The sequence below is a fragment of the Myotis myotis genome, unplaced genomic scaffold (assembly GCF_014108235.1).
Source record: "Myotis myotis isolate mMyoMyo1 unplaced genomic scaffold, mMyoMyo1.p scaffold_m19_p_2, whole genome shotgun sequence".
NCBI classification, from domain to species: domain Eukaryota; kingdom Metazoa; phylum Chordata; class Mammalia; order Chiroptera; family Vespertilionidae; genus Myotis; species Myotis myotis.
The window spans coordinates 93095695-93121280 of NW_023416324.1; the positions used below are offsets into that span (position 1 = coordinate 93095695).

General features: G+C 47.4%; 1 protein-coding gene and 1 non-coding gene across 23 annotated transcripts in view; one reads left to right on the plus strand and one right to left on the minus strand.

The window, feature by feature from the left end:
• The window catches only part of SLC22A23 (solute carrier family 22 member 23), a 189745-nt gene that overhangs the window by 74535 nt on the left and 89624 nt on the right, over positions 1-25586 (plus strand). For 2 of the 22 annotated variants that reach the window (XM_036351023.1, XM_036351032.1), the window contains one exon: positions 21808-24101. The exons of 13 other annotated variants lie outside the window; for them this stretch is intronic. In XM_036351023.1, the coding sequence (XP_036206916.1) occupies positions 21808-21851 (44 nt within the window). In that variant the 3' untranslated portion in view covers positions 21852-24101. Of the gene's footprint in view, positions 1-2025; positions 2249-4493; positions 4626-18733; positions 18792-20121; positions 20292-21807; positions 24102-25586 lie in introns of those variants that run through there. 7 more of the 22 variants (XM_036351016.1, XM_036351031.1, XM_036351024.1 and 4 more) reach the window with 7 other exon arrangements.
• Positions 5528-5634, minus strand: LOC118677869. The gene has a single exon (XR_004974592.1). It is a non-coding gene; the product is annotated as a U6 spliceosomal RNA (small nuclear RNA).

Consider the following 25586-nt stretch of genomic DNA (forward strand, 5'->3'; position numbering starts at 1 on the left):
GTAAACAAATGAGTGTTCTAGTAATAGTAAAGCTTTATTTACAAAAAAAAGGCATCAGGTTGAATTTGGTCCAGACGCTATAGTTCGCCACCCTCTGCTCTAGAGAACTTCCCTGGTTGGGAGGGAAGACAGTGCTGATACTGGATCAGTGAGAGGAAGCCTGCGTCACGCCTGCGCTTCTGGGGACCCTCCCGTCTACCACACACAAGGTCAGAGTGGGCTTGTGGCACCTTATAAGGCCACAGGCAAAACAATATGGCCCTAGCCCTGGCCTGGTGCTCGCTCGGTTAGAGCGTCAGCCCGTGCACCAAAGGTCCTGGGCTTGATTCCCACTCGAGGGCACGTACCTGGGTTGCACATTCGTTCCTCTGCCCAAGGGTGCGTGCAGGAGGCGACCAATCAATGTGTCTTTCTCACATCGATGTTTCTCTCCCCTCCCCCGGCCCCAACCCCCACCCTTCAGTCCTTTCTATTCTCAGGTGAGGATTAAAATAATAATAACAATAGTAATAATAATAATGTGACTCTAGTCAAGGTGGAAAGGTAGCAAAGTGCATCAGACGAGGACCAAAATGCACCTTACCTGTCAGCATGTGGTATGTACAGGCTATGTGACAAAGCCAGGAATAAAATGCTACAGCATCTGAGTTGCAGGCTGGGGTAGTCCCTCTCACTGTCTTCATCCCCACCCTTTCTTCCCGATTCACCTCCAACACCTGAGGCGTGAGCCTGGCTGGCTCTCGTGCACAGAACTGGGAGTTGGTGCCTCCACTCCATCAAGCATACTGAGTATATTCTGGTAGAGAAAACGCTGTCTCGTGTTTGTCAGATTGAGCAGAACAGCTTCTTCGTAGAGTTCTGGTACACGTGAGGGATGACCTGGACGGGGTCACTTCCCTACGTTAAAGGGGCCCGTATGCACAGCATCACAGACCAGGGAGAGCGCTGTGCGGGAGTGCGGCCCAGGCAGCAGCTGTGAATCTGAGACACCTCGGTGTTTTCGTTAATTAGCGGGGATGTTATACCCACCTCACAGGGTTATTGTGAGGAGAGTGACTTGCTCCTGGAGGTAGCAAATTAGTTTGAAAGAAGCTGCTTAAGGGAGGTCGAGATGATGGGGATAAGAAAAAGAACAGGAAGAAACAAGCACCTGTGCTTCCTGAGCTCTGGGCTCCTCCTTCCATCCGCACAGTGACCCCGGACGGAAGGTGCTATTTCTGTCCCCCTCCCACAAGAAGGCCACCTGTCCAGATTCCCTGGGCTGGTCATAGGACTAGGATTGAGACGGTGTGTCTGGCTGCGAGTTCCTGCCCTGCACCACGACAGGGCTTCACGTGGTGCTGCTGCCCGTGCTTCCAGCTGGGCCTCTGGCACATCAGTGCTGAGGGGCGGTCCTGAAGCCCTCGCCACGAAGTGACGCGCTCAGCTCTGTTCTGCTCTCCTGTCGTTGATCATGCCCAACCTGCGGTAGAATAGAAAAAAGCTGCCTCAGTGAAAGGTCCCTGAGAAAAAAATAAGGGGATAAAATTGCAGAGAGCTGAGACTCCACTGTGATGCTGGCACCGGGGTCAGTGGCCAGGCAGACGTTGCTAAGTTAGGGTTCTGTTTTTACCTCCCAACGACGTTGGGCCACAGGGGGACTTTAGTTTGTCCCAGTGATGGTATTAAGACTCTTATGAAGGAGACACAGAAGATGGTCTAGACACATCAGCTATTTCTCTAAGGACACAAAGTATCCAGGAGATCATGTCACATATGATGTGCATTTGAAACATTTTTGAAAACTCAACAAAGTGTGGAAGTTGCCTTGGCCGATTGCTCAGTGGTTAGAGCATCGGCCTGCACACCAAAGGGTGGCGGCTTTGATTCCCTATCAAGGGCTGTACCTGAATTGCAGGTTCAATCCCTGGCCCCCATCAGGGTGCGTGCAGGAGGCAACCAATTGATGTGTCTCTCTTATATCGATGTTTCTCTCTCTCTCTTGCCCTCTCTTCCACTCTCTCTCTCTCTCTCAAAAAAAAAAAGAAAATCAATGGAAAAAATATCTTCAGGTGAGGATTAACAATAACAAAAAAGTGTGGAAGTCATCGGTGCCTTTTGCCACTATTTCTCTTGAGATTGGACAGTTCCATGTGTCTAGTTCTGGCCAATGAACCAAGAGCAGGAATGATGTAGTTCATTTACCTATGAGAGACCCTCTAGGCTTCTAACACACCAACCAGCAATGTTGAAGAGGGCGGCCGCTCTTTCAGCCTGCATCCCAAGTGACAGTGATGGAAGAGCCCCCCAACCAGCCTCAGGGGGCAGATCGTTTGAGCAGGAAATAAACTTGGATGTTTAAAGCTCTGAAATTGCTAAGACTTGTTTGTTACTGCAGCATGGCATAGCCCACGACTAATCCACAAACCCACCATAGTTTTCTGTCCTGGCAAACAGGCTGTACACTTTTTAAAAACAACTTTACACAAGTTAGGATTGGCATGAAAGAATGTTAGTGTTGACTTTGGTGTATAGAGTTTTATGTAGAGTAAATAAGAAGTTCAAAAATAGAGTCCAGTCCCATGGTGCTTGATTGTACATATTGATAAATCTCCCAGCATGTCTGGTTTCATGATAATGTCAGGAAATATTTGTTTCATTGGCAGGCCACTGTTAGGGGACACAAATGTACACCAATACTAACTGACACATCTGATTCAGTTACCCCCTCGGATAGTCTTCTTATCAGTGCCTTATGATTGTGGCTTGAAATAGTCCCTTGCAGGAATATTTTATTAACATCTTACCCAACTATATTACAGGATAGGTTAGTGTAGATGTTGTATTCAAAAATACCATTTCTGGCCGAACCGGTTTGGCTCAGTGGATAGAGCGTCGGCCTGCGGACTGAGGGGTCCCGGGTTCGGTTCCGGTCAGGGGCATGTGCCTTGGTTGCGGGCACATCCCCAGTGGGGGGCGTGCAGGAGGCAGCTGATCGATCTCTCTCATCGATGTTTCTAACTCTCTATCCCTCTCCCTTCTGCTCTGTAAAAAATCAATAAAATATATTTTAAAAAAAAAATACCATTTCTGTTTGCCCAACCGACTCCTGGTGTTTACAACTTTCATCTAAACATTTCCCAGACCTGCTCAACTCGTTGAGTTTGTGCAAACCATCCACCCCATTGGCCCTGTGTGTTAGTGTAGTGCCCACATACCACACGGCTGTCCCAGAGCCTGCTTTCTGTTACCATGTAGGATCCCTGCACCTTTCACCCTCTCTCCCCTTATCCCTCATCATGTGCTTTATATTTCTCTCTTTCTCTTGCTTGCACACAGGCATATGCATACACGTACTCACACTTTCTCTTCAAAGGTTTAAAGTGATCCTGTTCGAAAATCTCTGACGCTGGGGGAAATGTCTGCACATTATTCATCCCTCATGAACAAAACTGCAGGAAGCCCTTGAAACACGCCTGCTGGGACCTGAGGGAGGCTTGCTGAGTGGCCATCAGTAATCCGAGGCCACCTGGCTGTGTGACCTCAGTGTGAATTGCAGAAGTTTCTGTCTTAAGTACAAACTCCACGGGTTTAGGTTTTCAGCTTGTGTTCCAGGTGATAAAGAGCAGGGAGTTAGTGGGAGAAATTTAATATTGGGGGAAGGAAAAAAGAGTCAGTATTCTAACCCCCACAAGGTATGTTTACCTTTCTCTTTTGCATAAGCTAAAATTTTCAAAACCAAGTGGAATGCCGTCTATCCTCCCCTCTCCTACCCCGTGCCCTGGTGCAGCACCTTGAATTTGCTGCACATATTCTGACAGCAACCAATAGCGTGAGATAAAAATTTCATCCTTGACAGGGAGAAGCACACCCTGAACATTCTTAGGGAGGATTTGGTGATATTTACAGCTTATAAATGATCATTTAAAAGGTGGGCCTTCCCCTAGAGCCTCTAATCTAGGAAGTTATAAGACTTTTGCCACAAAGAAAGAGCACATCGCGGGGGAGAAGATGCCTAAGCCCCTTTGGTGGAGAAGCATGTTTTCTGTTTCTGCTCCAGCCTGCACTCAGCCATGTGGAACTTGCCTGGCAGGCAGGCCAGGGAGAGGGGAGAGCCTGCAGGGCTCAGGAAGGGCCTCAGACTTCATCGTGGAGAACACCGGGCCACGGGCAGGCTGGCGGGAAGGGCCCGCCAGGCTGTCCTGTGAGATGGGCTTTGCTTGAGCTGCAGCTTAGACCCCAGAACTCAGTCCATCTCATCTTTCATGTTAAAATCTGATGCTGAGACAGGTTAAAAGACGCAGCTAAGACAGAGATGGTGTCTGAACTCGAGTGAACTCAGACCTCCTGAACAGCAGTCTAATGCCCCTCAGAGAGTGAAAGGAGCTCACAGTTGTCCAGGAATATTCAAAAAGAAAAGGAAATGATTGCTTTTCAAGGGAAATTAAAGCTTATTGTCTGAGTGGTAATAGCAGTGATGGTCTCTGTGTAAAACTTTGTTTAAATATCCCTAGTCTTGCAGGAGGAAGTGCTCCTACACGCTGGGAGGACCACCCAGGTTCTCGCCGTCTGTGCTTCCTGGACTTGTGGCCACGTTGACCTCTGGCCTCCCAGCACACCTGCCTGACAGATGTAGGCTCAGCAAGAGGGGCAAAGGATCCTAGGTCAGCTGAGCGAGAAGGACAAAGTCTCCGGGGCGTTGGCAACACTGAATGTTACAGGAGGACTTGAGGACATGTAGGAATTAGTCACAAGTGGGTTAGGTATGTGCTGTTGTTGCCAGTTTCCATGTAAACAGGCTCCATAACGACGTTGCCCAGCCCTTCACACACCTCAGACATCCTGTGTGTGTCCTGGTCTGGGTGGAACCACTCACAGCAGTTGCCTACCAGCAGTGTCTTCAGTCGGGCAAAACTATGTGTGTCCTGTTCTTACGGGGGCCGCGGGGCCGTGGAGAGGACTTGATGTGCTCGAGAAGGAGCAGAGTCTCCAAGGGGAAGCAGAAGTGCCTGCTGCCAGGGCCACTGCCCTGCTGCCCTCAGATCCTGTCGGGTGCGTCAGCAGTCTCCTGCCTGCTCCCTGCCCAGCCTCTCCCTTTGCCAACACTATTCTCGGGGCCTTGGTGCGGCACAGATTCTCTGCAACTGCTGCTGAGTGGCGTTCGCCGTAGCCCACTTTCAGAAACATAACAGTCTCACCTCTTGTGGCTGCACTGGAGGGGGCAGGACCCAAGCCAGGAGAGGTGGTGCTGGCCCTCCTGCTGCCTACAGACTGAAGAGAGAGGGTGCCCCCACTCAGTCTCCGCACTGTAGGCCCAGGAAGGCGTGGGGCGCGGGGAGGAGAGATCTGAGCAGCTCTTCCCTATTATTGCTATTGTTCTCCTTCCTGTGTTCCCTCCTCCTGAGTCTACACGCAGCCCTTTCTGCATGCCTTCACTGTCCCCTTCCTTTCACCTGAAATGCCTTAGTCCTCTGTCCACCATATGCATTTCTAAATTCTACCAGTTTCTCACTGGACCAACTCAGAAGGCCCCATTTCTTTTCTTTTTGAAAATGTGGAATGCATCACATTTTTGCATGCCATCCTTGCACGAGGGCCATGCTAATCTTCTCTGCATCCCTCCAACTTTAGCACATGTGCTGCCCAGGCGAGCACAAAGGCCTTTTTTCTTTACAGATCTTCCCATCTCCCCAACCCCCAAGCTAAAGGGCCAGTCTCAGTCTAGGAACCCCTGCCAGACTTTACTTTTTCCTTTCTTATGATCTACTAATATGTCATGTCTCTCTCCAGCTGGCCTACAAGGTTAATATTTGTCCCATTGGTTTTTGTCCAAATAACCCAAGACAGTGTTGTATGGTGAGCTGTGCTGGAACAGTGTTCAACAGACTCTATAGTGTAGATGAGTGAATTAGGGATTGGCATGAGTGGCTGAAAGTAATTGGAAATTTAGCAGAAGGCAAGAAGGACATGAGCTTTGAGAGATGGGTGTCTTCCTGTGAAAAGGAGGGCTGCAGACAGGAGGTATTTAGTGACCAGGACATGAGAAGGCACATTCTATAGAAGGAGATGCATGGCGACTCAAGTGGGAGTTACATGATATGAGCAGAGGGAGGTGGAAGGGGTGGTGGGAGGTGCAGTGTTGGTAGAGGCTCCAACCTGGCTCAGAAAGTTGGTTTAAGAGAGGAGAGCAGTGGGAGAGTTCACTTTGCACCCAGATTTGGTGTTGGCCTCACTTGATCAAGGCACAGCAATGGTTAAAGGAGGAGGGAGGAGGCAGTGGCTGGGTGTCCAGTCTTTGGTCTGGCTTCACACTAGTGGATGCCACTCTGGAGTGATTGCACAATAATGATTGTGTTCTGAAGCCAGCATCAGTATTTACTGCTTTGGTCTTACTGGCATGGTTGCTTAATAAAATGTTTATTATCCCAAATGCAATGTATTTTTCCAAAGAAATATATATGGCTATAAAATATTCAAAGATGAGATATGGAAGAGGCTTCCAAATGCTGTAGAAATGGAATTGAAAGACACACAGCTCCAAATGAACTTACTTCTATTAAATTCCCAATTACCAACTGCCTAAAGATAAATTTAAGTAAATAGACTAGCCATGTGTTTTTCTCTAAGAAGAATATTTTGATAAAAATAAAGACAGTTGGTAGACATTTATACTGGATCTCTCCTTTCTGCCCCGGTAAACCAGAAATAGTCTTTGCCAGTGGTGACCTGGAGTATGTGTACAGGGGAAGATAATTAACTGGAAGGGGCCAGTTGCAGAATTGCTTATCCTGTCATATTTAATAGCAGCAATGTGGATTCAATACAGATACGCACATTAGAAGCTTTAAGTCCCGTCTCTGGAGACAGACACTGTACAAAGAGTGGCAAATTACGTCTCCTGGAAACAGATTGTGCAGTAGGACTGAGCAGTTTGTCCCCCGAACTCCCATCTCTGCCCACAGTCATGGCCTTGGCACCCGCCCACCGGCCCATGCTGATCCCTGGGCAGGAAAGCTCGCAGTGGTGCCCACCGCTGTGGTAAGTGAATGGTTTAGTTGGATGAATAACTGTGCTCAATGTGAGGAAAAGCAATTAGTTTCCTGAGGGCCAGCAGCTGATATTCTTTTCCAAAACACAGAATGTGCTCAGATATAATCATGAGAGTTAATCAGACTCAACCACAGTTGTATAAGCAATATTTTGAAAGGGGGTGGTTTGTTTTGAAGCTGGGAGTACTAAAAATGCTAAATGATGAATAAGGGCAGATAAAGCAACTACCAACAAAGTCATTTTCTCTTGGGCTTGCTTTTAATTTTTCTCTGCCTTTTTTTTTTCTTGTAGCTTGTTGCCATTTAAAATCTCACTCCTTATAGCTTTTGAGATTGTTTTTGCCATTAAACATATTTCTGTGTGAAATAAATAATATATTTGAATTTTTCTTTTTTTAATGACTAAAATATGTTTTATACTGTCATATTGCAGTGTTTGGAACAGAAATCAGAAATTTAATTAAAGTCATAAAATATAGAAAGATACCATAGCAAAAATTATTTCTAACCCTTAAAAATGGCTGTAAAATACATTTTAACCAGTCCATAGTGGTTTGTTTACTAAAAAATATATAAATAAAACCAGGGAATTTTGCATATACTCCATTATTACTAAAATTAGTGATTTAGTAATAAATTCAGAGTGCCTGTTTAACAGAAATGTATGTCAGCAGTATATTTATAGATGGCTATCCTCTTCCAGTGGATTTTGCTCATTTAACTCTTGGAAGACCACCTTATTTTAGGTTTGCCTCACAGTGCTCCATCTTCAAGGAAATTCCCCTTCTTTGCAATATCTTTGTGACCCTGAGTGTATTAAGTTCTGTTTGAGCTCGGGGTTTGCATTGTAAGCCAGGGAAAGTGAGCATGCCTGCAGAGTAATATGGCTTCCTAGCACATTTCAAGTGCTCTATGAACCTGTATTAGTAATTACAATGTGGTAATACAAATACAATGAATTTGTCACGTGTATTAATCAGAGTAACAGATCCTCGGGCTGTAACACAACCCCCAATCCCAGTAGCTCCATGATAATTTATTTATCATTCATGCATTGCTCTGATACTAGCCAGTTTTCCTGGACAGGTCGCTACCAGGTAAGGATGACTCAGTGACTCAGAAATCTCCAGTCTTTTCATAGTGCCATCTTTATAAACTGGCATCCACTGTCACCGCAGGAAGGGAAGAGATGGTAAATGATTGAACAGGCATTTTTATAACCAGTCCGCAATGTGACGTACTTCCCTCTACATCCCATTGGCTTGTCCTCAGTCAAATGGAATGTCAACAACCTGCAAAAGAGCTAGGTAATGTCTTCTTCCTTTATGTCCAAGAAGAAATGGGATTGTAGAACACCTAACCATTCCTTGTCACACTCTTCGTTCCAGTTATCATTGCTGAGAAACAAATTACCCTAGATTTACTGGCGTAAAACAACCACCAGTTTCTTTTATTTTATTGAATTTATTGGGATGACATTGGTTAATAAAATTATATCGGTTTCTGGTGTACAATTCAATGCCATCATCTGTATATTGTATTGTGTGTTCACCACTCTAAGTCAGGTCTGCTTCCATCACCATTTATCCCCCCTTCACCTTCTTCTACCTCCCCCTCTCCCTTCTCCCTCTGTTAATCACCATGCTTTTGGCTGTGTCTATGAGTTGTTTGTTTTCTTAATCCCTTCGCCTTTTCTACCCAGCTCCATATTCCCCTCTGACAACTGTCAGTCTGTTCTCTGTCTATGAGTCTGTTTCTATTTTGTTTGTTAGTTTATTTTGATCATTAGACTCCACATATGAGTGAAATCATATGGTACTTGTCTTTCTCTGGCTTATTTCACTTATTATAATGCTCTCCACGTTCATCCAGGCTGTTCCAAAGGGTCGACTTCTTGCTCCCATCATGGTCACCATTATTCATTCAGCTTTCTGAACTCACTCTTCAGCCACCTTTAATACCCCTGACACTGTTAATTAGCTACCAGATTCCATTCTCTCTTTAGAAATGGTTCTTAAAACCCACAGCTACTATCCTTTTAGACTCCTAAAAGGTTAAAGTGGGGAAAATTCTGAGATTGTCAGCTGCCACCTCTCAGCTCAGAAAGGATACGTCCAAGATCTGACTCATTATGGAGGCAAATCCAGCACTGAAACTCCCCCAGTCGTGGACTCTGGCTGAGTATTGTGTTGATTGATGTCGTGATGAGACTCTTGGAGCAGTTTCTCAATTCCTGGCCCTGCTCCAGGGCTCTGGCCCATTTATCTTGTGCCCCCAGATAAATCTTACCAAATCATCACTTTTGTCACTGTCACTTGCTTCCTCGCTGGCTACCCATTGCTTGTAACTCTTGCTTTTCATTTAATCTTAATTAGATTTCTCCCAGTTTTACCAAGGCACACCCTTTATTCCAGTAGTCTTCCCTTGGTCCTGTCAACTTACCATGGTCATTGTTGAGTCCACCTCTGTGCTCATGTTACTGCCATGTGGAGTACCTATTTGGAACTTATCTTTGAGATCCCCCTTAATGTCACGTGTTCCCTGAGACCTGCCATCACAATTCTAGACTGTGCTGTCCTCACACTGCTGGTCATTCTTCTCTATCTATTTGCATCTGAATGCTTACTGTGTGCAAAGTGTGAGCCATGGAGGCAACCCAAAGACACACTGGCCACGAACCTAGCCACACAGAGTCTGGCACAGGCATCAAAACATGCCCAAAAATATTCTGATGTTTGGTAGACTGTACTTTTTAAATATGTAGGTTCAGTTGGGCCTGTTTATTCTAGTTAGGAGTTACCTTTGTGTCCAGAGAGAGAGAGACAGTATGGTATATCGGTTAAGAACTCAGATTCTGAAGCCAGAGGATGTGTTGCTAATAACTAATTATATGGCCTGGGTCAGTACTTAATATTTTTGTGCTCAACTCCCTCATCTATAAAGATGGAGACAATACAATTGCCTACCTCCCAGGGTTGCTATGAGGATTAAATGAGTTAACACGAGAAGTGCTTGGAGACTGCCTGGCACATAATAAGCACCAGATACATGTTTGCTATTATTGCCTCCATCACTATCACCATCATCACCATTATCATCAGTACCACCATCAACAACATCATCTTCATCATCACCATCATCTTCATCAACCTCACCATCACCACCATCATTATCAACATCACCAACATCACCGCCACCATCTCCATTGTTGTCTCTTATACTTTACTGCGAATTTCTGAAGAGCAGAAATCACAAGGTACTATCTCCTGAGCATGTGCTCACATTTGAATGAAACAATAGATAATATGATGTGTGGCTTCTCCCACACTTTTGCTTCAGGATCCATCTAGCAAGCACCTCTGTCTCTCCCCCAGGCCTTCCTGTGCTGGCACAGCACAGATTCAGAAGGACAGTATCCCAAAATGACTTGGCTGGGGATGGCTGTGTCGGCAGTCCCCAAGACCACCCCCAGGATCGATGATTCACTGGAGGACACAGGACTCCACACCTCAGCATCTAGTCTGGCTGTAATTTATTACAGCCAGAGGACATAGAGCAAAATCAGCAAAGGCAGAAAGTGCACGAGCCAAAATCCGGAGGAAAACAGGCTTGGTTTCTCAGAGTCCTCTCTCTGGGAGTCTCACAGGATGAGCTTCGGTCCCCAGCAGTGAGTCATGACAACACGTGTTAAGTGCCATCTGCCAGGGAAGCCCATTAGAGACCCAGTGCCCAGGGTTTTTACTGGGGGCTGGTCTCATAGACACCCTCTGCCTAGCACTTCCCACCTCCACACCCTCCGCGGGAAAGCAGATGATCAGCATACAGCACATTGTCTGTCTAAACCGTGTAGGCACAGAGAGCATGTTGTCAGGGCATGGAGGAAGGACTCCTGAAACCCATGTTCCCAGATGCCAGCCAAGGGCCAGCTTGCAAGGAGGCCTTTCTGAGGAGTGCTGGCAGTCACAGGCCGGTGGTGCTGATTCCTTTCTGCACAGGACACAGCCTGAAATTACATGTTCAGCAAGCTTTTGACCAATTGGAATTTTACAGGAGAAAAAGAAATCCCATTCCTCAGCATATTTTAAGCACTTCATAAATATTTGGTGACAAAATAATGGGAAAAAGGGAGATTTGAGGCCAGAATTTTGAGAGGAAAAACAAATCAGAATTTGAAAGTTTGGGCCTAAATTCTCCTGTAATTTCTGCATTCAAAGGCTTGCATCTAACACCTGTGATGTGCTTGCAGCTCTCTGACTGACACGCACGGCCAAGCCGAGAGGTGTTCTGAGCAACCCTGTGCAATGAGGATGGGAGACAAAGGAGCGTGGTTTCCTAGGAAACAGAGCAAAGGGTGGTCTCTGGCCTTTGGACTCCAGGTCTAAAAGGAAATAAAGGTTTCTCAAGGATAAGAAACCTCTTCCTGGCCTTCTCCTCCTGTCCATGCCCTTTCACATTACCTACCCTCAGCATCTGATCCCATCCTTCCCTGAACTGGAAGGGCTCCCGAGACGGTGTGAGGAGGAAGCTTCCTGCTGGATGTTAGTGCATCTTGCCCTTCTTACTCTGCACTGTAAAATCCCTGTTTCCCATTACCTCTTCCTGCGTTCAGGCCCGACTTTGAAACGCCAGAGGAATGTGATTGACTGGTGTATTTCCTCTCAGACTGAGGAGGAAGTTTGTGCCAGACTTCCTTGACCTTGATGTTTCATACTTCAAGTTCCGTTTCTGCCTTCTTCCAGGCGTCCATGTTCTTAAGGCAGAGCTCGGACTCTGGACAAAGTTGCCCATGTTTAAAATCCCAGCATTGGCCCCAGCTGGTGTGGCTCGGTTGGTTGGAATGCTGTCCTTGTACCAAAGGCACATACCCAGGTTGCAGGTTCAACCCCCTGCTCGGGGCACGTGCAGGAGGCGGCTGATCAAAGTTTCTCTCTCTTTCTTTCTTTCTTTCTTTCTTTCTTTCTTTCTTTCTTTCTTTCTTTCTTTCTTTCTTTCTTTCTCTCTCTCTCTCTCTCTCTCTCTCTCTCTCTCTCTCTCTCTCTCTCTCTCTTTCTTTCTTTCCACTCTCTCTCTTCCCCTTCTTCTTTTTCTAAAACATGTCTTTGGGTAAGGTTTAGAAAGTAAATCCCAGCAGTGACACTTCTAGCTGTTTCAATGTGGACTAAAAACTGTTTCTCAAAATAGGGACAATAATAGTACCTCCCTAGGTACTAGGTAGTACCTGTCCTAGGACAGTTGTGGACTGAAAGGAGAAGGTGAACTTCATTGGCTCTAAAACGCACCCCTGAGACACCCCCCCCCCCGCCCCCTACACACACATTCGCATTTGTGAATCAGGATGCATCTTACATCAAGGTTGTGTCATGTTAGCTGGCAGCTCTTTCTTTCTTGGTGGCACACTCAGCAATGGTGCATCTTAAAATCAATAGCATCAAAGATTAGATAAAATGCTGTAACAAGCATGTAGCACTGAACACACCACCTTGTAGGAAACAAATACTCTTGTAGGTTAGTTGTTATTGTCATTGTCAGTGTCATTATCAATGTCATTATCTGTGTCAAACAGGACATCCCTCCAGGAAGGAGATCAGCTAACATTCACTTAAAGTTTTCTCTGTTTAGATATCTAATTCTTAGAACATACAAGGCAGAGGTTCTCATCCCCATTTTTTTTATTTATTTATTTATTTATTTATTTATTTATTTATTTATTTATGTGTTTGTTTATTTGTATTGATTTCAGAGGGGAAAGGAGAGGGAGAGAGAGATAGAAACATCAATGATGAGAGAGAATCATTGACTGGCCGCCTCCGGCACACCCCCCACTGAAGATCGAGCCTGCAACCCAGGCTTGTGCCCTTGACTGGATTTAAACCCGGGACCCTTCAGTGTGCAGGCCGACGCTCTATCTACTGAGCCAAACTAGCCAGGGCTCTCATCCCCATTTTATAGATGAGAAAGCGAGTCTCAGGAAGTCGGGGCAACTGACCTTCCCCTGTAGAGCTAGCGAGGGTCGGACCTGAGAGTCTAGCCCAGGAGTCTGTAATCAGCCAATTGCCTTTTTTATGTGGTCTGTGAATTATGCGTGGTTTTACATTTCTTAAGCGTTGTGATACATCAAAAGAAGATTCTATTTTGTGACATGTGAAAATTGTAAGAAATTTAAGTTTCAGCATCCATCAGTGAAGGTTTATTGGGACTCAGATGTCACAGAGCCTCCGGCGGCTTCGCCTACAGTGGCAGAGCCGAGTCCTTGCAGCAGAAACCAGGTGGCCCACAACATCTACAATATTTGCCGTGTGACTTTTCACGGGGAGAGTTTGCCGACTCCTGGTCTTGCTCCGGGCACTTGGGCACGTGTCCTTTGAGGAAAGAGGGTGTCTTGTTCCTCTTTTTGCCTTCCACACTTGGCAGGCACTCAATAGGTGTTTGCTAAATTTAATTTCTGTTATCACTCCTGAGTCTAAAATAAATCTCAAGTTGTCCTGGCACCGTCGCACCAGGTAAACTGCAAAATGAAATGATAATTTGCTCAAGGACAGAGACTCTCCAAGACTCCCTTTCACATAAGTTCACATTTGTGGTTCAATGTCTCTTAGAGTTAACAAAATGCAGCGATTTCCTAAGAACCAGGCTGTTCTGGGAGCAGCTGAATGGGCAATGAGTCTCGGGTAGGAGATGTTTTTGGGAAGTTGAACACTTGGTTTCCTGCTTGTTGGCCCCTTAAAAGGACAGCTGTGCCCCTGGAGGACCATGTGCGGATGGCAGGGGCTTCAGCTGCCAGGCTCCTTCCTCACTGTGCAGAGGAATGAGGCCACGATGTCCTGGCTTTGAAGGCTCCGCTGGTTTCAAAAGATCAATCAAGTTATTAAAACTAAGCCAGGATCGATGTTTCCTCTGCATTAAATGTTTACAAGATAGGCACGTGCAGGCACATCAAGGTTGCTGGGCAAGCTTGCTCAATGTGGAGTTTGAGCCAGCCATCGGGCACGTGGGCCCCCTGTCAGGTGAGAGGCACTGAGAGGAGCCGGAGCTCCACTCCCTCAGGCCTCACAAGGGAGGTGGTGTGGGGCACCCCAGGAGCAGCCCTGACAAGTACAGCCCTCTCTCGCCTACCTGCAGACAGCTTCCTCTTTAAAAAGAAAAGTATATATATATATATATATATATATATATACACACACACACATTGATTTCAGAGAGGAAGGGAGAGGAGATAGAAACATCAATGATGAGAGAGAATCATTGATCCACTGCCTCCTGCACACTCCCTACTGGGGATTGAGCCTGCAACCGGTGCATGTGCCCTGACCTGGAACTGAACCAGTGACCTCCTGGTTCATAGGTCGACGCTCAACCATTGAGCCACTCTGGCTAGGCGAGACAGCTTCTTCTTAAAGCTCAGAGGTCCCATGGAGAGAGCCCCATTCTCCACACGTGTGCGAAGAAAACTTCATGCAAAGTCAGAACCAAGAGCTAAGGCCACCTCCCTGAGAAGTCAGCGTGCACCCTCTCTGCCCCTGTCAGACTCAAGGGCCAGCTCAGGATTCTTCAAAACTTGTTAAACTGTTTTATTAAGTAACTAGAGGCCTGGTACACGAAACTCATGCACTTGCGGGGGTTGGGGGGGCGAGTTCCTCAGCCCAGCCTGCGCCCTCTTGCAGTCCAGGACCCCTCGGATGTCAGACATCCCTCTCCCAGTCCGGGACCCCTCGCTCATTTCCCCCAGCATGCAGCGGAGGCAGGAGAGGTTCCCGCCACCACCACTGAGCTCGGCTTCTGGCTGAGCGGCGCTCCCCCTGTGGGAGCACACTGACCACCAGGGGGAAGCTCCTGTGTTTAGCATCTGCCCCCTGGTTGTCAGTGCACATCATAGTGACCGGTCGTTCCACTGGTCAATTGATTTGCATATTAGGGTTTTACTATATAGGATTTCCTTTAAGTCATTTCCCCCCAAAGCCTAATTTTGTAAAGATTTTTTGCATTCCTATATGTAGCTAACCACCTTATTTTTATAAGGAAAATCAACCCTGGCTGGTTTTGCTCTATGGTTGAAATGTCAGCCCTCAGACTAAAGGGTCTCAGGTTCAATTCCCAGTGAAGAGCACATACTTCAGTTGCAGGTTCGATCTCCGGCCCCGATGTCTCTTTCACATCCATGTTTCTTTCTCCGTCCTCTTCCTCCCTTCCTCTCTCTCTAAAATATAAATAGAAAAAAGTATCCTTGGGTAAGGATTCAAAAAAAAAAAAAAAAGAAAATCAGTGGATTTTCTTTATAATTTTAAGGTGGGGGAATTCCCAACCAAGGCATCTTTAAAAAATGGAAGCATATTATATATTCCATAAAGGGAAGTGCGGTGGCATACACTGAAGTCCTGTCTCTTAACAGTCATCCTGATAAAATTGGGTCTGTTTTCCTATAATTTGCCTCTTTCTCCCCAAAAGAAAAGCATGATTTTCAACAAATATTAATGGTAGTTACAATGTACTGAGTTGTTTTTTGTTTTTTTGCTCTTGAAAAAGTGGCCAAAGCCACTCGAATGTCTTGAAGTGTACCTATATGTAAAAGAAATCTTCACAAGAAAAAAGTTATGCTTAAGATATATTAAAAACCATTTCTAATATCAAAGTGATATTGTTTCAACACACATTTAAGTATGAAGCATTTCAGTAGCTTTGGGTTGACATACTTGTGTGAACTAGCCTGGGCCCCTCGAAAATCTGGCTTCTAGTTGAGAACCTAAACATATCTTTATACCATTATCTCTAAAAAGCAAGTTACACATGAACTTTTGGGAAACATTTGTGAGGTGGATATTTCCTTAAGCCTGGGGTTAGAGGAAAATTACAGGGAGGTAGTGGTGATTTTTAAAATGCTAGGGTTACAGTCCTTTTTTTGTCATTTTTTTTTTTGGTCCTTTTATTTTTAACCGGGGATCCTGCAGGGTGGGACCAAGGACTCATGTGGTTCAACAGCTCCCCATCTGTCTTTAGAAGACATGCTTGAAGGAGACAGGAGGGATGATCAGCCAAGCTAAACTATTCATGCAAATATTAAGCAGGAAAAAGTATTTTCTTAAAAAACATAAACGCCATACTTTAAGGGACAGACATAATTGGGATAAAAGCAGAGCCATCTCTGGGGAAGAGCATGGATTTGTAACCAGCTCCTCACTCCGAACAGTTGGCACATCAGCAGGTGGATCCCAGAGGGGCAGCCAGGACTTCTGTGCCATACGCACACTTTTCCCAGTGGGTTTACTAGAAATAGGAGCTGGTGTGCAGCCTAAACAAGCTGCTTGTGGAGCCCGCCTTGGACAGCGCACGCCTGGGAACTGGACCCGCCGCCTGCCCTGCAGGCAACTTCCTCTTCCGCTTGGCGTTTCTGCCGGTTCTTACCCTTTCCTGATCCATATTATCCTTGCCCCCTACCCCTTCCACAACTGAAGGTGCGCCGGTTTACTGGAGTCTTGTTTTGTAATTTACTCATTGGAGGATTTGTTTTAATTTCCCTGAAATTTTACAGTTTAAATTGTCCATCCTTTACTTTCTCCAGCTTTAATTGCTCTGACCCACTTTCTGTTGAAATCTGGCCAATTAGACAGACATGAAAGCGCCTTTTAAAACAGTGCTTTTGAGTCTTCTGAATCTTTTTGGGACAGAGACCCCCCCTCCGAAAGTGTGATGAAATCTATGGGTCCTTCCCCTGGAAGAATGCATATCTAACACACACACACACACACACACACACACACACACACATGTGCCCATACAGCTTTGCATAAAACCACGGAAAGTTCATGGCTGTTCCCAGACACATCTTTAGGCCCCAGGCTGCAAGCTGCATGGCTCTGGTTGGGCACAAGGGGAAGTGCCCTGGGGGGAGCCTGACATGTGTCACCGACACTGGGGTCACATGGACAGTGCCTGGGGTGAGGGGCTAGAGCGGGAAGCATATTTCCAAGATGCGTGTGCTTTCAAGTGCTTTGTCATAGGAACCAAGGATTCAAATTTTGCTTAAAATCTATTTCCAGAAAAGACTTGTCCAAAACAGTGGGAAGTGGTTGTGTCCCCAGAAAGCCTCCCACTTTTGCTGTTCACCCTCAGTCCCCTTGACCTGCTGGAGCCCAGTGGCGGGCTTTCCATGAGACGGGCTTTGGGCTGCTGGTGAAGATGCAGAAAGCCAGATGTTTCTGCAAGAAGTTGAGACAACATTATTTGAGTCCCAGTCGAGGTCATTGGGTACACTGGGTGGGGAGCACCTATTCCCTTTTCATCTCATGTGACTAATCTTTAAGTGCTAACAAATGGTCAGGAGCAGCCACTCCAAACCTCACCTAGGATCCAGTCTGTGCCTTTCCACTGCCACCACCAGCTGTGACGCTGGGCAACCTGACTCACCTCCCTAAGCCTCAGACTGCTCATCTGTGTGATGGGAATGCTAATGATTTCTCCTCAGGGTGTGCTTAGCCCATGTTGTAAAGTTGTTCTGTGAATGCCTGGCTCCTTGTCCACACTCTCCCAAGGCCCAGAGGAGTCTCACTACTGGCTGGGTGGCCATAGCCCATACTGCCTTCTGGGGGGAAACTGGGAGTGAGATGTCCACAGAGCTAACTGCAGACCCTGTCAAGGCCGGGTCCCGAGGCCACAGGAGAATGGCCCTGTGGGTACCTGTCACGCCTGGCTCACTAATGCCTGAGTGATGGTATATAGAAATAGACATTTTAAATGCAGACCAAAGGATGAATATCCAGCTAACTGCAGGAGGACTTCTTATCCTGCCTCAAAAGTATGGTTTCTGAACTGTCTTAGACAGGGGTGGGCAAACTTTTTGACTCAGGGCCACAATGGGTTCTTAAACTGGACCAGAGGGCTGGAACAAAAGCATGGATGGAGTGTTTGTGTGAGCTAATATAAATTCAAAGTAAACATCATTACATAAAAGGGTACAGTCTTTTTTTTTTTTTAGTTTTATTCATTTCAAACGGGCCGAATCCGGCCCGCGGGCTGTAGTTTGCCCACGGCTGGTATAGACCCTATAGAAGCATTTTCTCCTGTGAAGTACCTTGAGTAGCCAGTAACTTAGGAAAAGTTAGTTTTTATACATTACTGATGGTAATCCTATATAATAAAAGGCTAATATGCAAATCGACTGAAGGAAGGAACAACCGGTCACTATGACGTGCACTGACCACCAGGGGGCAGATGCTTAATGCAGGAGCTGCCCCCTCGTGGTCAGTGTGCTCCCACAGGGGGAGCGCCGCTCAGCCAGAAGCCGGGCTCACGGCTGACGAATGCAGCTGCGGTGTCAGGAACCTCTCCTGCCTCCGCAGCAATGCTAAGGATGTCCGACTGCTGGCTTAGGCCCGCTCTCCATCAGTCGGACACCCCCCAAGGGCTCCCGGACTGTGAGAGGGCACAGGCTGGGCTGAGGGACCCCCCCCTACCCTACCTATCCCCAGTGCATGGATTTTGTGCACTGGGCCTTTAGTAATAATAATAAATAATGTTATTTATTAAGTCAGGAACTATACTGGATAGTTGCCACATATTAACCCTTCCCCCCACAATACTGTGAGTGAAAAATTGAGCACCACTTAACAGACGGGAATACTGTGGCTTGAAAACTGGACCAAAGCCACCCACCTTATTGTGGTGGAGCCATAGCTCATCCCCATATCTTTCATCTTTCTCACTTTGACTCCCAGGGTCCTCTTGCCCTTCTCTGTGTTGTTTCATGATGCTGTAAACCCATGGTACATGCGTAACGACTATGGTAAGTTAAAGGAGTCAAAGAAAAATTAAGTGAATAAAAGAATAAGAAACCAACATGGGTTTTGGTTGACAAATTAGTAAATTGTTTTAAAGATAAAGTTTTCTGGTTTCTGTTTTCCTTTTGCCTCTGATGTTCCCAGAAGAATTCAGGATAAAGATGCTTGCATTATACACCTGATTCCTTTTTTTTTTTAATCCTCACCAGGGATATTTTTTTCCATTGATTTCTAGAGAGAATGGAAGGGAGGAAGGAGGGGGGAGGGGGGAGAGAGAGAGAGAGAGAGAGAGAGAGAGAGAGAGACAGACAGACATTGATTGGTTGCCTCCCGAACATGCCACTACCAGGGCTGGGAAATCTGCAACCCAGTATGTGCCCTTGACAAGGAATCAAATCCAAGATCTTTTGATTCTCAGGCTGAGGCTCTAACCATTGAGAAAACTGGCCAGGGTGACCTGATGACTGTTTTTTTTAATGTTTTAAATTTTTTAGGGGGGTTGGCAGAACCGAAACACATGGCCAACACTTGTCCTATGATAATAGCAGAAAAGAATTTTTTAATGGAATTATTCTGAAAAACCGTGAGGGATAGTTTCCATAGTTATAGGTTTAATCTGTGTTCTCTAATGTTGAATTATTTGCTCCAAAAACCAGGAAATAGAGCCTATGTGCTCTCCATGGACGGGTGTTCATGCCGGTTGGCTCACTGCTGCACCCTCGTTGCAGGGCCAGGAGCATGGTGACTATGAAAGATCCTTTGCCTAGGCGTCTGAAACCCTGGATTCTGGTCCTGAATTGAGACTTTTTAAAAAATCCTCACCTGAAGATATTTTTCTATTGTCTTTTCAGAGAGAGTGAAAGGCAGGCAGGGAGGGAGGGATAGAGGGAGAGAAACATCAGTGTGAGGGAAATATCAATTGACTGGTTGCCTCCCACACACACCCCAACTGGGGATGGGGAGTGAACCCGCAACCCAGGTACATGCCCTTGAGCAGGAATTGAACTCTCGACCCTTTGGTGTGCGGGCAGACGCTCTAACTACTGAGAAGCACCAGCCAGGGCCTGAAGGGAGGCTTTTATTAGCCATGTCACCTGGGGCACTTTACTTCAGAGAGGTGGTCCTCGGCTTAAAATAAAAAGTAGGAACTGTCTATCCTGTCTTACCGGTCACTGTAGGGACCAAGCTCTGGGCGAGTGTTTGGTGGCATCATCAGGACTCTCTCTGTTCCTTTCCAAGCAAATAATATTGTGTCTTTGTGTGTAGATTGGAAAATGAGCTCTCATCTCTGTGTGTGTCTCACTTACCTTTGTCCCATCCTGAAGGTGCTCACAGCAGTGCCCCAGAGCAGCGTGATTCAGTGGGATGCACGGACATTGGACTGGTTGGGTCCTCGGGTGCCTGGGCCCGCAGGCTGGCCACGAGAAGTCGGCCCCTATCAGAGCTACCACCTAGACTAGGCTGGAATCTAGAGGCCTAAAGTTGAAAAATGTCCGTTGTAAGTCACCTGTGGGGTCAGGCGGTCCCTGGCTCTGCCCCACATCCCTATGTCCTCTCAGAGTGTAAAGCCAGGCCCCCTGAGCAGCCAGCACTGGAGGGCAGGGTCAGGAGTCATCACGGAAGTGGAGCTGAGCAGAGGCCAGCGCAGGTGGCTCCCACCACCCCTGGAAAAGCTCCCTTCTTCCCTGGGGCATGCGGCTGGAGCAAGGAAGGCCAGAGTTAGTGCCATGGTGGTCCTTTGTGGAGTGCCATTGTTCTGGGAGGAAAGCAGGTGGTCCCTCAGCACTGGGGTACCAAGTCCCAGTCTGGGCGTGGTTGCTGGGCCCCCAAACCGGGCCTGGGCTTGTGGCAGACAGCAGCCTGTGCTATCAAGGTGACCCCAGCAGCCAGGCAGTGAGCAGTGGCTGAGCCCATGAGCTTATTTCTGCCCATTCCTTCTCCCTTTGCTCCCCTCCAGCTCCTCCTCCTTCCCAACCCCCCTCAGCCTGTGGGCCCCGGTTCCCTGAGGGGCAAAGCGGCCGAAGCTGCCATATCCCAGTTGAACCATGTCTTATGTCTTGTTTTGGCTGATAGCCTGGGCTCTGGGACAGAGCCCCACAGCCAACACCTTCCCCCTCCCCTACTTGCCATCCGCCCTGATATTACCTGGGCTGGGCTGTCTGAGCTCATCCCCTGCTGCTGCGCTAGGTGAGGACAGGTGAGCCAGGGCTACAGGAAGAAAAACTGGCTGGCTGAGGGGAGATGCAATTGAGTGTTTTGTTTTGAAATGGCAAGAACTTAAGTCACAGAAAAAAATGCCACTGCCTAACTGCCCTGTGCTCACATCCTCAGCCGAGTGCAAGCCTCTTTCTGATGCCCCCTGGAAGCTATGGGCAGTGGCCCTCAGGATGGGTCCCCGGGTGGCAGGAAAAGGCCCTGGATAGCCCTTGTCAGGGCGGGGATGTCACCTGCTGCTGCAGGCCCGGGGACCCCGCTGCCGAGGCTAGCCGTGGACTGCGGAAGCCGCGGGGCAGATCCATCCGGCGAGGCTGCCAGCTTGGAGGGAAGCGGGTGAGCAGAATGCTGACAACAGAGCAGGAGACTGTTCCCAGCTGAGCGCGGGCCAGTCCAGTGAGAATACAGATCAAAACTCCGCTCCTCAGCCTCTGAGCAGTCTGCTGTCGAAGGCTGCTAATTGGCTGCGCCTGCTTAATATTTCGTTCACACACGCATGGAAAGGAGGCGGCTGGCCTGTGGCGGAACTTCCCTTCCCCTCCACCCTGCTCCCCTTCTGAGCGGTGGAGAGATGGAGGGACCAGGTGACGGATGGGCACCTCCTCCTGGCCCAGAGTCTGGCCCTGGACTGCCTCTCTTAAAAAGATGGGCCCATGAGAGAGCCCAGGAGGAAGGAGGCCCTTAGCTAACACTATTTGGGTCAGGAAAGGGTTTCCTCTGTAGGTGTTTCAATTCCTGATTAAAATGTATTCTAATCTTTTAAATTATACTTTCAGCAACTTTTTTTTTGGTTATAGGTTCACAGAGCCGTTGGTTTGCTGATCTGCATGCAAACCTCTGAGATGTACATGCGGAATGTTTCCCCTGTGTTCTTCGATCTGCTGTTTTCTGTATCTGGCTGCCGTTCCCTCACAGCTGTGTTGGTGCTCTTGGCTGTGAGCATGGGAATTGGCTCACATGTCACACTTCACTAATTATTACTGCAAGAATGGCTTTTCTTATCTATGGAGTTGGCCTTTTGTTTCCTATTGCCCCCAAACTGTGATTCAGAAAGAGGCTGGGGAGGGTTTTCTTGGACTACACAGGGCTTGCTATTGGCAAGGGAGTGCTTTGTAGACGGGAGACCAGGAGAGACCTCTCCAGACCTTTACCCTGCCCCGTGCCCCCTTTGAAACTGGAGATGGAAGCAGAAGTCTGGAGACTTGGTCCCCAGAGTTTTGGAAATGGAACTAACGCCAGGCACCTCCTCGTGGGACCTTGGCCTGTGTGGCCTCTCTCAGCTATTGACTTTGAGACTTTCCATCACTGTGATGTGCTGCTCCTCACCTGGTCATTGTGATGCTGTCTGAGGGGCCCCGAGGTGTTTGAGGTCATGAGAGAGAAGGACAGGACGTGGGATAAAATAGTAATCGGCACAGATTTGATTCATCCAACTTTGTAAAAAGATAAAAAAAAATGAGGTACTGACCCTCCCACTGACCCCTGCAGTCCTCCACCTCAAGGAGCCCCTTCCTCCCATCCTGGGAAGTCGCCTTCCTCCCAGCCAGGAAGGGTGCCCCACCCCCAGGGCCTCTGTTGGAGGACACACACCTGCGCGGGGTTGTCTGAGCCTTTGCTCTGCCTCCGTCAGGGAGGGCCCACTTGGTCCTCCCTGTTTCCTAAGTGGATGGGACAGTGCTGAACACGGGGGTGAGTGGAAACGTGGAGATGGGGAATGAGGTTGTCGGGGTTGATTCAGGAGGTGAACGGCCCTGAAACCATCTTTCCTGCCATTGAGCCGCTGCCTGAAATCTGACCATGAGAATGTAGTTCTCTATTTTAAGCCACAGAGGAGACTTGACCCCTGAGAATGATAGCACAACAAGCTCTGCGAATCACTCCCACTTCTTGGAGTGTGGGACAGTGTGAGGATCCTTATGTGGGTTGGGTAGGGTAGGCACAGACCACTGGGGGCCCCCAAAGGCAAATAATCCTTCTTTACATTTTGGGGCTTGTTTGTTTGTTTGTTTGCAGGATTTTGTTTTTTTTTATTGTGGTCAAATACACATAACATAAAATTTACCACTTTAACCATTCTTAAGGGTACAAATCAATAGCATTAATAGCAAGTGTGGTACTACCATCATCTCCAGAACTTCTCATCTTGCAAAACTGAAACTCTGTTCCCATTAAACTGTAACTCCTCACTCTCTCTCCCCACAGCCCCAGATAACCACCGTTCCACATTCTGTCCCAACATATTTGACTACTCTGGGTTCTTCATATAAATGGAATCATACAGTATGTGTCCTTTTGTGACTGGCATATTTCACTGAGTTTAATGTCCTCAGGGCTCTGCTGTGCAGCACAGTGTGTCAGAACTTCCTTCCTTTTTAAGGCTGAGTAGTCTTTCATGGTTTGTATAGACCACATTTCATTTATCCATTCATCTGTCAATGGACATCTGGATTATTTCCACCTTTTGGCTATTGTAAATAACGTAGCTGTGAACATGAGTGTGGAAATAACTTTGGAGTCACTGCTTTCAATTCCCAGAAGTGGGACTTCTGGATCATGTAGTAATTCTCTGTTTAACTTTTTGAGGAACTGTCACACTGTTTTCCACTGTGGCTGCACCATTTTACATCCCCACCAGCAGTGCACAACAATCCCTGTTTCTGCACATTTTTGACATCCTAATGGGTGTGAAGCGAATCTCACGGTGGTTTGGATAGGCATTTCCCTCATGATTAGTGATGTCGAGCACCTTTTCATGTGCTTATGGGCCCTCTGTATATCTCTCTGCTTCCCGTTTTGTTTTAAACGTGTATGTGACCTGAGAAGAACTGCTCAGTCAAAGATGGGAGACAGTGTGCCGGGCAGCCAGCTCAGCTTAGTGCGGCTGCTGTCTGCCCGATAGTGGCGAATCCTCAGCAAGGGCTCGTTCCGCATTGTGCTGGAATCAGATGAGGTTCGGTTGCTGTGTCCCTCACTTCCCATTCTCAGTGCCCATCCTTCGCTCAACTGAAACTTATCTGGGGTTCTGATTGAGGCCTGTATGTCTCCTTGCTGTCTCTGTGTGCCTCTAAATTAAAAAAAGAGTTTTCTCTTTTGCAGTTGTATGGCTCCCTGTCCTCCTACCATCCTAAATGACTGAGATGCGCAGGAGTAGGGGGACGGGAAGGAGGGGACAGCAGACCTGATGTGCAGACTCCATAGGTGTGGAGACCTGGTTCAGATGACGCGGGGGGAGGGGCAGAAAGCAGAGACTCCCAGGACACTACCCAAGGAGAGCCGGAGCTTCCCTGTGAATCTGAAACCTCTGTCAACACCCTACCAGCCTCCCGAAGGCAGATCCCTGCGCTCCTTTCCTCAGCAGAGCTGTGGCTCCTCTGGTGTCCTCGCTGGTTGATGAAGCAGAAATCCTCCTGGGGACTTTCTGATACTGACAACCAAACTGTTCTCTGCGGCCCTCATTCCTCATCACCCAGAAGAAAAGCCCTACTTATTTCCCCTTAAGGTCCAGTTCAAATTCTGCTTCCTCTACGAAGTCATCCCCAGCATCTATTCCCACCTTTGCATTGCCTGCAAGGTGTTTTGTGCGTCACAGATGTGACACCTGACACCAGGTGTGCCTTGTTTCATAGTTATGTGTCTCCTCCAGCAGACTGTGGCCCCCTGTGGTCAGCTCTGCAGCTTACTCATCTTGGCATCTCCCCTGGCAAAACCCCACTGCCTAGTCCTTGATGACTGGGAATGGGGCACTGATTATTATGCACAGCTATCCTTCCATTTTCCACTTTTCATCATTATTAGGGTTTTCTCCGGGTTGAGAGATGGGCCTGGGACATTGAATAAGAATACAGTTCCTAAACTCAGGAAGCTTTTAATTTGGTAGCCAGAGAGATCATTTCTGCATTTTTATGTATGGCATGCTTTTGGATGTATGGTTGATAATGAGAAAGAGGTAAACAACATAGTACATGGAGTTCTGTCTTTGAAATAGCTGGGATCTGTGGCTAATGCAGCGCATAGGCAGCTAGGAAAACAAACCTACTCTGTGCTTGAAGCCGTTTCCTCCTGGGGATTGATAAGGGGCGTAGTCTGTGCATTGTTGCTGCACCACCTGCGTTTACACAAGAAGCTGCCTGGGTAATTATTGGATATGGCAGGTCCTTACGCAGGTGGTTTGCAGTTGACCTTTGCTTAAGGAACGGGAGGATTTGTTTGGCCAAAACAATGATAACTATTCACATGGCATTTAAATGCCGCTGGATTTGTGCAACTGAGAATGTGATGTGGGCACTGCACGAAAAGTGAGCATCCTATACAGTGCCTGCCTTCTTTCCTGTTTCGTTTTGGTTTTCTCTCCCAGGGTGCTTTGCTGACTTGTCTGCTTAAAGGTGTGTTCCAGGCCACCACGGCCTCTGGGTGTGTCATGGTGGTGGGAATCCAGAAGCCTGTGCCTGTCTTGGAGGCACCACTTGGCATCACTAGTCCATGAATTGACCATTGAAGGGGCTGTTTCCCATCTTAGAAATGGGATAACACCTAATATCCTTATCTATAGGATTTGGTGAGGGTTTAGGACCGTGGT